Genomic DNA, 16,734 nt, shown 5'->3' with positions numbered 1-16,734 from the left:
CATGCAATTGGCTGTGGTACCAACCCAGGAACGAAAGGGAACAGGAACAACATGGGGACGAGAGGATCTTTCAGAATCAAGGTCTAAACTGCTTGTGGATGTAGCAATTCCCAGCCCTTTGTACCTTCTTTGGCATTTCCCTATTTGAATAATTGATTTGTTTGCATCTACATCCTGAAGAACTGCAGCTGGGTTTGGCTGCTTCTTGTCTCCCCTTCCCCATCTCAGTACATGCTGGGATAGTGCATTGTGCTGGGAAATGGCGGCCTCAGCCCACAGGGGACTGGAAATGAAACTAAGACACATTTAAGGGATCTGGATGGGCAGAGCCAGTTGAAATTTCCCCAGACTTAGGTGACTGCAGGTGTATCAGTTGCTTTTACACCCTAAGCTAGACTGAATAGTATACCGGGCAGAGGAACGGTCTCCATTCAGGCCCAATCTGTGCTACTCAGTGAGGTGACTGCCTAGTCATTTGTCTTCAACAGCCACTCATGGGAAAACACCACCTCTCCTTGTAGTTTTACTCAGGGGCATCTTGCAGAATTTCCATAATCTTAAGCCTTACCTTCCTAATGGAAAACCATCAAATTCTCAGGTTTCTTTGCTTAGTCCCCCAAAAGTTGTAGCAATAATTACAGAAATAAGCAAAAACTGTCACACCAGAAGCTAAATGCTGCACTGGAGCTTGTGTGAAAACCTTTGGATCTTTCAGCCAACTCTTAATTTGTCAGGAAAAAGCAGTTTCCCCAGGGAATAGCTGGGCCAAAGAACTGGGATAACAAGGGCTCAAAAAGTTGAACCCTCTAAAATCAATTCAAACCCATTAAACTTTCCCCTTTCAAATAGAACAATTAACATTTTACATGCATGCAAGTTTTTGCTTTGAGGTAATGACCCAATGGATGTAGGGTTAATGAAGAAATCATTCCCCTTGCCACAGGGCTTCCCTTTGGCTACCAGCGATTCCTGCGTCACTGGTGGCGCTGCCTATAGCAGCACCCACAGGAAGCAAAAGTGTGAGGAGGTGGGTGGCCAAGGACTCAGTGGCACATCTCAATAAGCACTTTACTTCAAATGTTTTAAATCAAAGAGAAGCACAGTAAGGAGAAGGAAGGAAAACCACCACCCATAGCATAAATGAACCAGGAAGATGCACTGTTGGAGAACAGCCTGTCGGGAAAGGCCTTGACTTACCACAGAGCAGACTGGCAAATCCAGGGAGGGCCACGAAGTTCAGGGACAATGCCAAACCACTACAGCTGGCTGTAGTGCTGTCTTCACAGAACACCGTAAGGGACTGCTTGAGAATAAATGCTCAGAGGTAAAGATCGGGGACATTTTGACTCCAGAGCCCGAGAAATTATGCACTAAGACACCGAAGAAAAATAATGTAATTCTAATCTTAGGTGGCCCCAAATTCATGAAGGTTCAGAGATCTCATCTGTCCATGCATCTAAATAATCAGTCTTAAATGAGCTGCAGTAAAGAGCTAATTAGTTTTGCTACTGCAGCTTCCTCCCTCTCCCTTTAGTATTCCATGGCAGTGCTGGAGATGATTTCTGCAGCTTCCAATTTATGATTGTTTTTAAATTATTAAGCATCTCCAAATCACAGATTCTTTATCTACCTGTGGACCCATTTTGTCTACCTTGATCCTATTCCTTTTTGCTCACCTCGTCCTCAAAGCACAATTGCTCCTGAAATAATTCTTTTCTCCCTATAAAGTTACGGCATCCTTTGTTTTGCAAAGCAGAGGATTTTAAAAGAAGCTTTCATCCTTCCTTCTAACAAGAACAGGATGTGCAGTAACTTTGGTTTATATAAGCCTTCCTGGAAAGCATGAGAGAAACTCTGGAATCCATAAAAGCTGCACTGCAGTAGCATAAAGAAGTGAAGTTTTGCGAGGGTACATTGCTCTACCAGGATACATTAAAAAGATGGAACTTCAGGCCTCCGTTTTACAGAAACTGTACAAAATGCAACAAATTACTGGGATTGTTCCCTGATGTCGCTTTAGTTAACTGAGTACATTCAGTAGAATACCATGAATGTATTATTTGGCTAAGCACTGATTTATTGCCCACAGGAATTACAGAAACCAACATCCAGATTTGAAGAGTTGTATCCATTACCTAAAAAATGAAAACAACAAGCCTTACTTGACCTACAAGCTTACAGAATGCAGGGCGTAAGAGATGTGGAAGCAACAGAACGATGCGAAGCAAGCTCGTTTAGGTTCACCTGCCGTGCAACAGCTCCCTGTCACTGCACGCAGTCAACACTCACTTCTTCAGCTGACACCAGCCAGCCAGGCAAAGCTGTGCCGAAGTTTTATTCGCACAGTGATTTTAAACCTGACCCAGTGGCCGGACTGCAGTAATAAACTGTTGGACTTAACGGGAGAGTGAGAAGAACCAGGGTGAAAGCAACACATGGCTTCTCTGCGCTTTCAGTTACGCTCAGTGAATGCAATGGGCATATGCAGCACTTCTTTCAGAACTAGGGTAACGCTAGAGAAATGTTTTCACTGCTCTTCTACTAAGCGTGAGGTGAAATAGAAATCAGGGGAACCGCCTGTGCTACAGTGCAGCATTTCAGAGATATAATCAGTAGATACGTGCCCTATTCTCATCCTCTTGCTGGCAACCTGGATGAGCATCATCTGTGGCTCTGTGCCAGTACAATGCAAGGAGGCTGGTGTTAGTCACTGCATCTTCAGTGCCTTCATCTTTGGTTACTAGATAAGCATGGCAGCTTGCTTCAGTGGAACCCATTAATGCACCCTTGTTTTTTGATCTACCATAAACCAGAGCAGAATTTGAGACAGCGATTCCCAAGGAACTGGGGATGAGGGAAAACTTATTTCAACTACGTTGTTATTTCAGAAACTGCACCCAGTGCCTCAGGTCAGGAGAGCTGATAGCTGATCACTTTGCACAGCTCTTCACTGAGTCACAATACGGCATCTGAGCAACACTGCCTGAGCAATGTGATCATAATCTGATGGCGGCACACAGCTCCCTCAGTCATCCTACAGCCAAAATCTGCCAGAGCAGCCCGTATGCTAATGCACCTCATAGGGATTTACTTCATTAAATTAAGAGTGGGACCTTTTGTCAGTGAATCATCCATTCCCTGGTAAAGCAGGGCGGGCTACTTGTCCATATCGCACAATTAGCAATACACAAAAAGAGACATAGGTACTCTTCAGGACAAAGGCAGAACAATCACAGGTATAGATATAGATGAATATATATAATATATAATTTAAAATTTTATTTTAAAACTTTGCGCATACACTTCTTCCTCCTCCTCCTCTTTTGTTCATTGCACTGAAAAGTTTCAAAAAACACAAAATATATCCCTTTACCAAACATTAGTTTGTTCTTAGGTTACAAAAAAGATTAACATTTCACAGTCACAAAGCAGAAGTACATTGGTCCAAAACATCTTCCTCCAGCAGCTCCTCCGTTCTTCAGGACATGTAAAACCTACACAGCTGTACAGATCTCAAAGCAAGACAACTTGTCCAATGAAAGAAAGAAAAAGGTGGCAGCTACTAAAAACAACCCCAAAGAAGACACTATGAAAGGACACCAGCAGCAATGGTCAAAAAATAAGAAGAGAAATAGAGAGAAAGAAAAAAGAATGAGGGTGGAGGTGGACAAGGGCATCCTCCTTCAAGTACATCACAGGTAGAAATATACAGCAGCACAGTTACAGAATCATTTGGTCACTCTCTCTATGGCAGCCACATCACTGTATCTTCATCTAAGACACATGGAGGAGAACTATTCACACACCAAAAATGTCAGAGAGGAACAACAATTCCACACAGTTTGTAGTTCATGTTTGATACAAAAATGTTGAAGGTATTTGTACATAAAATGTAAAATAAACGCCAAACACCAAGGCAGGAAGAAACAGCAGATCTGCTAGGAGTATGTAGTGTTTGTTACAAACCCAGCAAAAGGTCAAAGCCAAAATCTGCCCAAACAAGTGCAGTTCCCCAAAAATACCCCGGGGGCAGAGCCAATGGTACCTCACAGGCATCTTGTCCAGGTTTAACATGGAAGTAACTTTAACATGGGACTTCACTGCAAACAGCAGACTCTGACCACTCTTCCTTCAGCTTGTTGCCCTGCTGGGTTTTCTCTCTCTCCAGCACAAGGCCACTGAGCTTCAGCCCTCTTGGACAACTGCCTATTGTATTGCTGAAGGAAGCAGCATTGCCTTGCTGTACCAAAAGGGAGTTGTGTGCCTCACTTCAGGTGTAAACAAGGTTTCTACCTACCTTCTTCATCAACTTAAACCAAGAATGTTTTAGGCTGTACTGCACGTCCGAAATGGGTCTATTACCTTCTGCAACAGGAGAATGCTAGAAGCTTCTTGGGCTTGAGTTTCTAGGAATTGGAGTGGCCTAGGCACCAGAAGGCAGAGTTACATTGCACTGTCGGCTCACCTGAACTAAACAGCATACACCTCCTTCCCTTGCCATCATCCGAGACCTTGCCTGACTTTCTAAGCAGTGCTTGTGCACAGGCAAGGACGCAGCACTGTGCAATAGTGGTATGAATACCAATGTAACTCAGGACTGCGGTTCCTTGCTACTAAGGCTTCAACAGTTTCAGACACGAACCTGGCAAAACCCCATACTGCTGCCAGCAGCAGGCAGTAACTAAGATGATGTGCCCAGGATCTAAAATTTGGACTTGGTGACTAACTGGCTCCCATCTGAGGCAGCAGGCTGGCTGCTCCAAGCTCAGGAGCTCTACCGAGCCCTTAGAGCAGCTGCAGGTCTGAACACAGCACTGTGCAATGCGGATGCTCCCTGCCACCAGTGGCTTCTAATGCTGTGACTCCCCACATAACTCAACCTGTAAAGGGAACTGGAAATGCTTTTAATTACTCTTGCTTCTCACAACGCCTCCTCAATAAATGACTCCTACCTCCTATTTACATGAGGCTTTGGTGTGTATATGTATTTATGTCACACCTTGAAGCAGAGCACAGACACAGTGCAGGCACGTAAGAAGCTCCTACTGAAAGCAGATAGAAGTGAAAGCCCAAGTGCTACCACAGCATACCAGAGATGCTCTAATGAGGAAAGCATGTAAACGTGTAACAGATACCTTATAAAAAAGCAAAACAGAAAGCATCACAGCATAGTTTCAGTCACATACATCTGAGTAGGAAACTTTTATTATCCTTTCAAGTTCTCAGATTTATTAACTGATGCTAATTGACATCAAGTGCCTATATTGTACTTCTGCCCTTTCCAGGAGAGGCCTGAAAGCTAACATAACTCGACCTGTGTCCAGTTGCAGAGGAGCAGGCTGACTGATGGCAATACCTCAAACGAACAGCAAACTTAGTGGAGGCGAATTCACAAAACCATAGCAGTGCCCATGAGGTTTTGCTTTGAGAAGTCACCAGCCAGTTTGCTCCCACCAAGTCATGCACTCTGCTAGCCCATCTGCCCAGAGGTACGTTTAAAAACACCCCTGAACGAGAAGGGGCATTTTCCATTGCCTTGAAGTTTCACTTCCAAATTCTGGCAAACCCTACACTGGAAATACATTGCCACCACATTGTACTCAGTGCTTTTATAATGACTGGCGTGTGCGTTGACAACCATGTTACCAAATGAAGACTAACCATGTGTGAGCACTGAAATATTTGACTCAGGCTTCTAGCTGGTGCCAGCAAGCACCAGCTTCCTTGCTGTTCAGGCGACTCAGCTGGAATTGCCGGCATTAGTTTCTTTGTGGAAGAGCAACTGAATTGCTAGAGGACTACACAACTGCATTTGTGAAGAGACAACAGGAGTTACACAGAGCATGAAAAGCATGTTTACAAGTTTATTAGGCCAAAAAAGTGCAAGAGAAGATCTCTTGCTTAAACTTTAAAACATAAGGGGCCATGTGAAAATATTCTAGACTCCAAACCTCTCTTTTCACCCAGCTGCACACAGAAAAAGAAGGGGAAAATAAAATAAGGAAAGAATAGATAAAGCGTGACAACACATAATCAGATATGCCACTGATTTATGCTGAAGCTCTAGAATACAAAACATCCATGTTCTGCATAGCTTTATCACACGCAGGCACTGGGGAATGCATGGAAGTGTTTTCAGGCTAAAATCATGCCGTTTGCTGCACATTTGAGCCATTACACCCCCTGCATCGCCTTTTTTCAGCCTGAAACTCCTACTAGGTGTAGAGATTTAGAGTAAGGGTAGTTTAAATCCACTGAGACTGTTGCACATGTACTTCCGGATGCAATCAAATAAAGCATCTGGGCAGCTACACTGCACAGGCGCTATGGGGTGCTTACACAGCACATTATAAGTTACAAAACTGGTGAGCTCCAGGTCATGCCTGTTAAGGAGAAAGTCTGCAAAGGGCACAGCATCCTGCTCCTCCTCCTTTGGAAAGGAGGCAACATCTGTGAACTTCCTAGTCAGTGCCCTACAATTATGCCAGTTCCCTGACTTTTGGCTATCGAAGAAGTACAAACTAAATGAGCAGCTCCAAAACCTGGGGGCAGATGGTTGACCTTGGCTCCCCAGCTGATATAACTGCCTATGATAGAACATTCTGATTTTGTTTTCTCTTCGACTCCTGCCAATGAAGCACCCGCTTGAAGAACCAGCAGCCAGGTTAAGCTGCAGATTTATTCTCTTTTTTCTCTCTTGGACTATTGCTTTCACTCTGATAATATTTTACTCAGGTTTCATTTAAACTGATTCATCACTGCTAGGAAAAAAGCTGCTGAAGCTAACCAAGGGCTTGTATCTATCACAAGGATCTTTTGATCCTCGACCACAGTCCTCAGTACCAAGAGCACAGCAAGTTACAAGCTTTCTGATCACTAAGTCAAGCAGGCAAATGTAGAGTGAATAATAAGTGACGCAGGAAGACATGAAATGACTTTTAAATAGATCACTATCTGGGGATCCAAATTGGTAACGACAACAATACCACCACTTGAAGTAGGAATCCAACTAAAAAACACATTCAGAAGCCCAAATAAATTTATGAATCCCAACCGATGCAAAAGCTGTATGGTCAGGGATTCTTCCAACAGGATAAAGCAGGCAGAACCATTCAGTGAATGCAAGTCTCTGATCCCAAAGAAACCACGGCCTCCAGGTAAACATCACATAAAGCCGAGTTTGCGGGCTCTGTATAATCCATGGTATACACACCACAGGGAATCTTGACAAATAACTCTTCACACCAGAATAAATCTTGCCATACAGGACTGTGACCTATTTCTCCTGGACAATTTTGCAGGTGGCTGTTTTAGCTGCAGTAAACAGGCACAGTCACACTGAAAACAACTTCAGTTTTCCTACTAAAATACAGGAGTATAGTCTACTGAAGAAGAGACGGGAGAGGAAAATGGAGGTTCGAAGGATTACACAAGTTTGAAGTTGTCCATAGCTAAGTCATGAATGCAACGTTTTGAAAGAAGAAAACTCTTGAGTCTCATACGCATATATATAGGTATTTTAAATGAGATGTGACCCCAGTCACCCTCTGAATATTTGGGGATGGATCTCAGGAGCCTCCTTGGCTTCTGATGCCCACTTCTACTTTCACAACCGAAATGGCTCTTCCAAGCTACATGGTAAACTGAGAAAAAAAGTAAATTCCCCACCTGGAGGGATAACAGAATCCATAATATGCTAGCAGCATTTAAATCCCATTCCTGTTAAGCACCAAAACCATTTCTATAGGGAAATTGTAATCTTAAGGGTTATCTTTATCTTATACAGTATATGTGCAGAGCCCTACGTTTCGGGCAGAAAAATACCCCTCCAGCATTAGTTTTGAATAGATTACATCAATTGGAAGTGTCCTGGTCAGATCACCAAAATCATATTGTCTCTTACAGGCCCTTTCCAGAAAGATCCTCATCCTATAACCACTCTTGATGCTACTTTCATGACTGCTTGTTCCCGTGTATTAAGGGGATGACGTAGACAGAGATGTCATCTCCAGAGCCCAGCCTGTCGTTGGATATTCTCCAGCCCCGGTCCTTCAGCACTCCCCTGGCTCGCATCACCAGGTCCTGCGCCGCCAGCGTGTACCTGTGGAGAAGGCAGAATACAGCCAGGGAGTGCTCCTCTTCGTGAGGAAAGTGGGTTTTTACAGCCTGTCACATTCACTGTTGTGACCTACCAGGACAAGTTTCCCTGGGTTTTAGAAACAGGCAGGAGAAATGCAAACCACAGCATGCCCACAAGGCAACCCCTTCCAGTTCAGCAACAGCTCCTGCATCAGAATCTAAAGGTATCTGACAGGCACCAATCAATCAAAAATCACGGGTCATTTGGGTACCTGGCTTCAGCAGTTTTCAGCAAAAATATTAAACACATTTGCATTAATAAATTGGCTGTCTAGGAGTAGTCTGAAAAACTGAGGACCCCACTAGCAGCAAATAAGACTCTCTGCTGTTAAGAACTACACCCTTGTTAACTGACACACCTGAAGGTAAACACAGCTCAGCTATTTTAGAGACAAGCTCTAACAAAGTCATTTGAAAGCAGGTAATAGAGCCCTAAAAATAAACCCCAAATGACACTTTAAACCAAGCAGGCTAACTTGTCTATTTTCCTTGACCACGGGAATGATTTTTAAATCTCCCCTATTCTGAAACTGGAAAAGTAAACTTACAGTTAATACAGCCAGATTAACAGAGTCCCACAGTTCTTTCACATTTATGAGTTCAATGAAAATTGTGTGAATGTGAATTGTCACGTGCTTAATTTAGTGAAATACCAAGTCTCACGTTGCTTCAGAACTCCCAGCCTGTGCTGGGCTGAGCACTGCTGCATCTATGGGAGTTATTCTCCATCCTGAAAAAATAACAGATGCTGTTTGGCCGCAGAAGCGTGTCAGAGTCCAAAAGGTGGTGCACAGATGGTGCTCTTTCATGTGCTCTGACAAGTTCTCCCTTATCATTTTACCTGCTGCCCCTAGATCAACACATCTGCGTACTAAGAAGCTTCCTCTGAAAGAGATCTGATTACGGGTGAACAGCTATTGTCACATGGTTTTCTATGTCAGCCCAACACCTGGCTGAGACGTTTGGAATTGGGCTGGGTGGAGACAAGATTTTCTATGATTTGATAATTAAACATTAACTGAACAGTTAGAAAATGGACAAGAAAAACCTGAACAGTTCAATACTGTGTCTGCCTGTACTTTATTTAAAGCATTATGTATGTAACAACCTCTGAGATGATGTAGGCCTCCAGAGGCAAAACACACCTCTGAAGTTCCCGGAAATCAGGAAGGACAAGAAAGGTTCACATTTCAAGACGTCGCTTTTTAGAAGAGGATCCTTGACTAAAGATGATCTGCCCAGATCCCATCTGAGGAATAGGAAAGGACGGTTTCTCCATTGCTCAGAAGCTGGGAGGAAGAGTTTATTGAGTATCAAGGATGTTCTAACCCCAAAATTGCATTATCAAATGGTAGTTTTTATCGGTAGATACTTCAACCACTCTCTGGGCATAACAAAAGGAAAAAAGAACCAATTAAGTTGCACTGCTATCATTTAGTGCCTTAAAATGACTCCTTTGTACCAGGAATAGAATTATTTGTGCCGCTGGAGAGATTTCTTCAATGCAAATGGACCAACATTTGACTACTCAAAAGGTCTGATGTTAAATCCAAGTAATGTTGTACAGAAGTAATGCACCCCCTGCTCCTAATGGTACTGAGTAATCAAATTTCCAGCCCTCACTAGTTTTGACAGAAGATTTACTTTTAGCAATAAGAGAAGGGCCCAAGGCATGAACTGTAACACACAAGCCTCCATACCCACATGCACACTGTCTGAATACTCCAAGAGAAGTCTGTAGCAAGGACCTTGAGCTCTAACAGCAGGATTTGACAAGCAGCTCTGCATGCACTGTCCTAATGCAACATGAAATTATACTTTCCAAGGGGAATAAAACCCAAACATACATACTTGCACTCCCCAGTTCCCAAATCCCCAAATCAGATGCAGGGCTAAGGAACAAAAGGACTCCACGTGGCAAGCAAGAAACTGGAATATTTGTTCACAGCATGTCTGATGCTGAGTGAATTTTGGCTAGAACATCTTTTCCAAGGATTTCTCAGCTATTGTCAGAATTTAAGAGAAGAAAACACCCATCATTCTGTGAGAAAACTTTGCCTTCCTCCTTTTTCTAATTAACAAGGGCTCCTCACATCTAAAGAGTACAAAGGAATGAATATTGCTCTTGATTGTGTAAAGCTTTTGCTGTTTAATGTTTGGAGAGGACAAGATAAAAACAAGGGAATTTTAATAAACCAGAAATTCTCTCATAGACAGTCTGTGAAATACACAAGAAAACCAGCACATCCAAGCAAGGAAAAGGAACAGGTAAAGAGAGGAGCGAGGTAACTTATCTCCTTGTGTAAAGCCGAACTGAAGTGATGCTGTTCACCTTGGCACTAGAGGAGATACGGTCTCTTGCACCTGGCGATGAATAGCAGCAGCAGTCCATTACTGAATGTTTTATTCTCCAGTGCTGTCTGTGGACTTGGGATTCAGCTGTTGGCACAGCCTTAGAGAACTGCTGAAGTAGTTTTAAAGTATTAATTTCCTCCTAATGAACAGCCTCACAGGGTTACAGCTTTTGTGTTTTAAGAATAAATATATATGCTTTTTTTTGTGTGTTCTTCTGCTGAAGCTTTCAGTATTGATCAGTGAAAGTACTGCAGGAGAAATGGTGACAGTGGGGGAAACCTGCTGCTGTCTGAGCAGCTCCTTATCTTCTCACATCCAGCAGAGGTGGAGCAACTCCCCAGCATCCTCATAAATCTTTCTGGCTTGTGTGAGAGAGGGCGTGAGAGGGGATGAGAAAGGACAGGAGGGAGGATAAGAAAGAGGTTCCCAATGTCAGTGTGCAAACCTACGGAACTGCAGCTGAAGGAAGCGGGCAAAAGTCATGCTTCTCATTCTTCCCACCTCTTCAGAAGGATGATGCATGGTGAGCAGCAGTGTGCTGCTACACCTGCTCTTCACGCAGGGTCCCCTTCATTCTCTTGTCTGCCACAATACTCATAGAGATGAGCTGGCTGAGAAACCCAGCTCCAACCCTGTTTATTCCCTCCATCACAGCTATTGCAGAGGAACTGTTGTCTAATCAAGTCTGTGCCCTTCACCCACTGCCCAAATCCCCTGAGGCTCTGTGTGCGTGGCTGGATGAAGACACTCCAGGACTTTCCTCTCCCTGTACTTTGAAATGTCCAGGCAAATGCTATGTTTGACAAGATCCAAAGATATTTTTCTGTGTGTAAAAAACACTCACAGTTCTGACAGTAAATAGCAACAGGAGAGAATCCCAAGAGCATGGCCAAGGCTGTAAGCTCTTACCCATCAGGCTATAAAATGACTTCTAATTCAAATGGGAAACCTATTGTTCCCACAAAGAGCTAATTACATAACAGGTAAGTACTCTGCAGCTCTAAAATCTTCCTCTCTAGCTTTGGCTCCGTTTTAAATATGCTGCTGTCAGGGAGTAAGTAGGCTACTGGGTCAGGCAGATCCAGACTCTGCTTCACAGGTAGGTTCTCCTGAACACCACAGCATTACCAAACCCAGGGGGCAAGTCTCTTACATTCTGACAAGCTTTCTACATCCCTAGAGATTTCACATTTTCAGCCGATCACCTCACCACAGACTATGTCACTACACCCATCACAGAACCTGACAGTTTCTGGGATAATATTTCCTTTAAACATAACACTGATAATAGAGCAAACAAGATTTTCCTGGCACTGACTAGTGAGAGGAATGAATGCAGCTCTACAGTCTGAGCTGCTATGCTATTGTAAATTCATTAGTTATACCTCATTTGGACCACTGTGAAGTAATTACATAAAACCTCTCACACAGTACTTTAAACCCTTTAAATATTCTTTACAACCAAGCAGCAAGAGCAATTCCACAAAGGTAATTTTCATAAATATCATTGCAAACTATATGAGGGACTGCTCTAATTACCTTTTGCAAGCTGGCACGAGAAATATCTTGGCACCACTATTTGTAAGCCTCTAAATGACCTGGCACAAAGTTACTTAAAAGAACAAATTAAGTTTTAATTCAGATGTCCATTCACAGACCAGTAGGGTCAAACACCTATAAATGTGTTTGTTCTAACTCATATTACAGCAGGCCCACCCAATTCTGGAGTGTGTTATACTCACGCTGGCACAAACAGGGACTAATCCCCCACAATTACAGGGGCTAAATCACAGCAAACAAATCTAAATGAAACAATGAAAATCTTTTTCCTTTAGTGTCTCTGGTTTATATGAGTGTTTTATAATGGATGGAAAATTACTCACCTAACAAGTCAAAAAGATCAAAGAATTCCCATTCCTACTGCAGCAGGTGTGGTGGCTATCACCAGCTTTGGGAAGACCAAAAGCAACAAGACAGACACAATATACCCAGACTATTTTCACAACAGACAGGAGCAGCAAGGACGGTAGGAAGAGCCAACCTTTCCCAATTCCTAGATGAGAATGGAGGCAGAGCAGGGCAGAGGCATTACATTTTCTCAGGTGCCTTTGCAAGAGGAGACTCAAGGGTGCAGAGATGAGAGCAAAAGCTCCCTGCCACCTCTGAGCAGTGCTAGGGCATAGCCAGAAGTACATTGGGTGGGTCATCTACTCCTACCTTAAATTAATGGCATATCTGCATAGCACAGTGCCAGATGCCTTGGAAGTGAGGCCCACTAATCTTGCCTGATCTCCTCCCAGGGAGAGGGCAGAGACACTTCCATGTCTTCCTGAAGTAGACACAGCCCTGGCTGTCATTCATACTACCTCTTCTCTTTGCCCATGGCAGGGCAGTTAGAACTAGACGATCTTGAGGTCCTTTCCAACCCTAACTATTCTATGATTCTACAGTGCAGGGAGGTAGGGAAGCTAGAGTTGCAGCTTCATACTAATCATCCATTCCCTTGACAATTGAGAGCTTGCAGCAAAACCTCTTTTGCATTTCAAAGTGTCAGGGCAAGAAAATACTGCTTGTGAGTTACTTTGGAGCTGTTCTCACTTTAAAACCCAAGTGGCTGTCAGGATGCCCATACCCAGTTATCTTCCTTGTTTGCTGATGGAGAACAGGGCCGAGCCTGTGAAGATGACCACTTAGAAATACGGGAAACACCAAGCATTTTGAGATGGGTTTTCCCATGTTCTCCTGAGTTGCCACATCTAAACAACTGTAGCTCTCTCACCATGCTATGTGTTTTCACTGGGCTGCTGAGATATCACAGAGCTTATTTCTGAAACTCCATTTCATGCAGGCCAACTGGGGATGCATTAGAGCTCTTTTCCCTACTCTTAACCCAGAGCGAGAGCAGAAGACAACGATGGCCAGGCTTGAATTCAGCAGCAGCACACACTTCCCTTCCTGAACAGTCCCTAGGGAAGGATAAAGCTCTTTCCACTTTCACAGTCCTCCCATTTATAAGTGAGAGACTTCTGATCTCTAGCATAATGTTTTAATTCATGGCGACACTGAACCCGGCAGCAGACAGACTCACTCAAGGCAGACAGTGCCATAGCCAGTTGTTTGGAAACCTGTTTGTTTGCTTGATGGTATGCTTTAAAGAGAGAACCTGATCAAGTAAGAGGTGGTAAAGACAGGAAAATAAAGAGGACAAGGGAGGTCAAAACTGTGAAATGAAACAGAATCCAACTAAACGAAACAGAGTCAGACTTTCCATCTATCTTGTCACCACACCTGTCCTCAGCTGGTTGCACTGAAGTGGATTTAAATCCTACTGAAGGGGGATTTAAAGGCTGCAGCATGACCAGGAATGAGTGGTCCATGTACTATTTATACAAACCACACCATGTAGTATTTATACATACACGTATATATATATATACAGTGTGACAGAGAGAGATGCCCATGATCTATATAATCTTTAGTGTTAAGGGACTATCCAGGGAAGAGTTAAGCAGAAACCTGTAACTGCTGGAGACAGAGATGTGCTGCATTGTTCTTGTAAGACTTCAGCCTTGACAGTTTCCACAGAACCTTGTATAGCAAAGAAAATGGATCCCATGCCAAGATATTGTGATCCCACAAGTACTCCTTTGAAAGCTGTCAATTCTGAGTTACAACAGACAACTCACCCCCCCAAACCTCCACATTTGCTGTAGGGGCTCCGTCCAACAAATGTCTTTTTGTAAGTGTTGCGTGTTTACGGACTGCTATTCATACCATACTTTCTACAAAAATACGTTACCAGAAAGCACTCTTCTTGCAGCACAGATAGAAAATCAGAGACGAGTACAAACCTGTGGGGATCATCAGGGTCACAGTTTGGTAGAAAGTTAGTGACAGCTTCTGCCACTTCTTCATTTAACAGCACATCCCAGAGTCCATCAGTAGCTAGGATCAGAACATCATCTGGCCCATGCTCATACTGCACGAGGTCATAGACTCTCACCTAAAACGAAAAAACCCATGAAAGAGGAGTCTGTCAGATCTGTTTGTAAAACACTGCTGAGTTTGCTTGTGAGCTACCAGGTTCAGTCAGGGCACTGAAATACCACTCTCACAGCACTGCCTGGGGTCTGTCCCCAGTTTAGACCTTGAGACAGCAACCCCTCCTGCCTTGGCTCCAGTGCTGACCCAGCTGGGATGGATGCAAGTGTTCCTAAGCTAGGCTGCAAAGCACCATGCTGCCTGTTGCCAGCGGCACTTGAAGCCTCCCCCACTCAGCAGCCTGGTTTCAGCATGTGAGGCTTTTCCCTATCATTGGCAGGGCTAGTCATATGGAAGCTGAATAATTTATTTGATGAATTTTTGATATTTTCTAATAAAATATTCACAAATAATTGTTTTCACTATTTGTCCAGACCCATTTACCTCTGTCAGATAAATTGCGTGTTTGGAAATGCCTGTGTGGCAGACGGCATCGCATTTACTTTTCTAGACCTGAGGCAGCTGCTGCACTCAAGGATTATGCCTGAGCAAGTGAGCAGTTCCATGAAATGGAGAGAAATTGCTCAGTTATGTGTATTTGTAAGGAGTCTGAATCAGAAGGCTGATTCAAGATCCGCACACAAGTGACCCCCTGAGCTTATTCACACAGTTAAAGTGCCCACTGGCTTCACCTTATTGGCCTGTAGCCAGTAAGGTGCTGCTGGCATCTCTGTAACTCCCTCACTTTGGCACAACTTCCACTGTCCTCTTCCCGATGAGGCTGGGGAAAGCTGGGAGTGGAAGGGGCAGACATGGGGATGCTGGGAGGCCGTCAGCTGAGACAGAATGTGAGCAAAGGCCATGGCAAGTGTTTTAAATGAGCCCTGAGCCTTTAGTTCAGTGTAACTTCTCCTTGCAGCACACGCTGTACCCCAGCCGACAAACCGCCTGCAATTCCCAGCTTGCGATGGGGAGCTGTTACAAAGCACTCACCCAGCACTTCAATTACCACAGCAACAACCACAGTTTGAAAGAAGAAGTGTGACAACCTTGGCAAGGCAGACAGGAGGAAACGATCATCTGTACTGAAGTTTGGAAACGGTACACCTCGTCACGCACCCTGCTCCAGCCTCGGGCTCCACTAACAGCAGCGGCAGTCGGGAAATTTGTCAGGACAAGCACTTGGCATAAATAGAAAATATGAGCTGTTTTATTCTCCCTCGTGGTGCATTTTCCCTTAGGAGCCATGGAGCAGGCGACACACATAAAATGCCTGGACCTTTTAATGTAATTATGATTTTATGGGACTGCAACCAGTACCAGAGGAAAAAAAAATCACCTAGACCTGACTGCTAATCCTTACTTGTTCGCCTTTTACTCAAAAGCACAAGAAGGTCATTTGTAAAATGTAACCTTCACTTCATTATCTAAGGTAGCAGATGAATAAGGACTCTGAAGAGGATTAAAGTCAAGGCAAGATACTCTCTTCATTAAAGCGCATCTCCTTATTCAGACTGAGTGAGAATACTGTTACAGAAAAAATGCCTATATGCAGCACAGCCCCCATCTCAAGCCCACTGCACAGAAACCAGTAGCCATGAGAGTCCCCATCTCCCAGAATTTAGTTCAGCTTCTAACAGCCCAGGCTTTCAACTCGGAAATCACTGCGGAGGATTAAGTTGGCCGACACAGCCATCAATAAGCAGGACATGTTCTGGTCAGATCTCTTGGGTACAGGCAAATATTTGAGAGAGCACTGGGGTTAATGCTCAGGGATGCACTCAGCAGCAAGCCCCTAGTAGGGATGACCAAGCTTGGAATGTCAGCGCTAGGAAAAACACATCTACCACAGTTTTCGCACCCAGGCAAAGTACACTTTACACAAGAGCCTTTTTTGCAACATTGGTGGGGGAGAAGGCAGGAAACCAAGACCAAGCATCACTGTTTTGAATCCTCCTGAATTGAACAATCTTGTCCAACTGGGAAATGCTACTTGGGCAGATAAGAAACTTGTCAAAGCTACCTGCAGCCAATCCACATGTCAAAATGCTCCAGCAAGACCAAGGACAGATCATTTTATCAAGATCATGTTTAGTTTTTGGGGAAAAGGAAAAAGAAAATGCAACCACTGATTTTATGGGTAATCTGGGAACAAGGTAATTATGTCCTAAGAGCAAAAGCTTTGTGAGCACCTCCAGAGAGGGGTGCCATTTGAAGGAACAAAACATCAGAAGAGCTGGAGAGAAGGGCAGTGGGGTA

General features: G+C 43.9%; 1 protein-coding gene across 5 annotated transcripts in view; it reads right to left on the bottom strand.

The window, feature by feature from the left end:
• Positions 1 to 16,734, bottom strand: part of PPM1H (protein phosphatase, Mg2+/Mn2+ dependent 1H) — a 166,726-nt gene that overhangs the window by 18,183 nt on the left and 131,809 nt on the right. For 4 of the 5 annotated variants that reach the window (XR_010613675.1, XM_065684378.1, XM_065684449.1 and 1 more), the window contains exon 9: positions 14,346 to 14,497. Coding sequence is in view for 4 of the 5 variants with exons in the window: in XM_065684378.1 (XP_065540450.1) it covers positions 14,346 to 14,497 (152 nt within the window). In the remaining variant the exon portion in view is untranslated. Of the gene's footprint in view, positions 1 to 3,264; positions 8,102 to 14,345; positions 14,498 to 16,734 lie in introns of those variants that run through there. The other variant, XM_065684254.1, reaches the window with a different exon arrangement.

Source organism: Lathamus discolor, chromosome 1, assembly GCF_037157495.1.
Source record: "Lathamus discolor isolate bLatDis1 chromosome 1, bLatDis1.hap1, whole genome shotgun sequence".
Taxonomy (NCBI): domain Eukaryota; kingdom Metazoa; phylum Chordata; class Aves; order Psittaciformes; family Psittacidae; genus Lathamus; species Lathamus discolor.
Note: the sequence above shows the minus strand (reverse complement) of the source record. Positions and strands in the feature narration are given on the sequence as shown.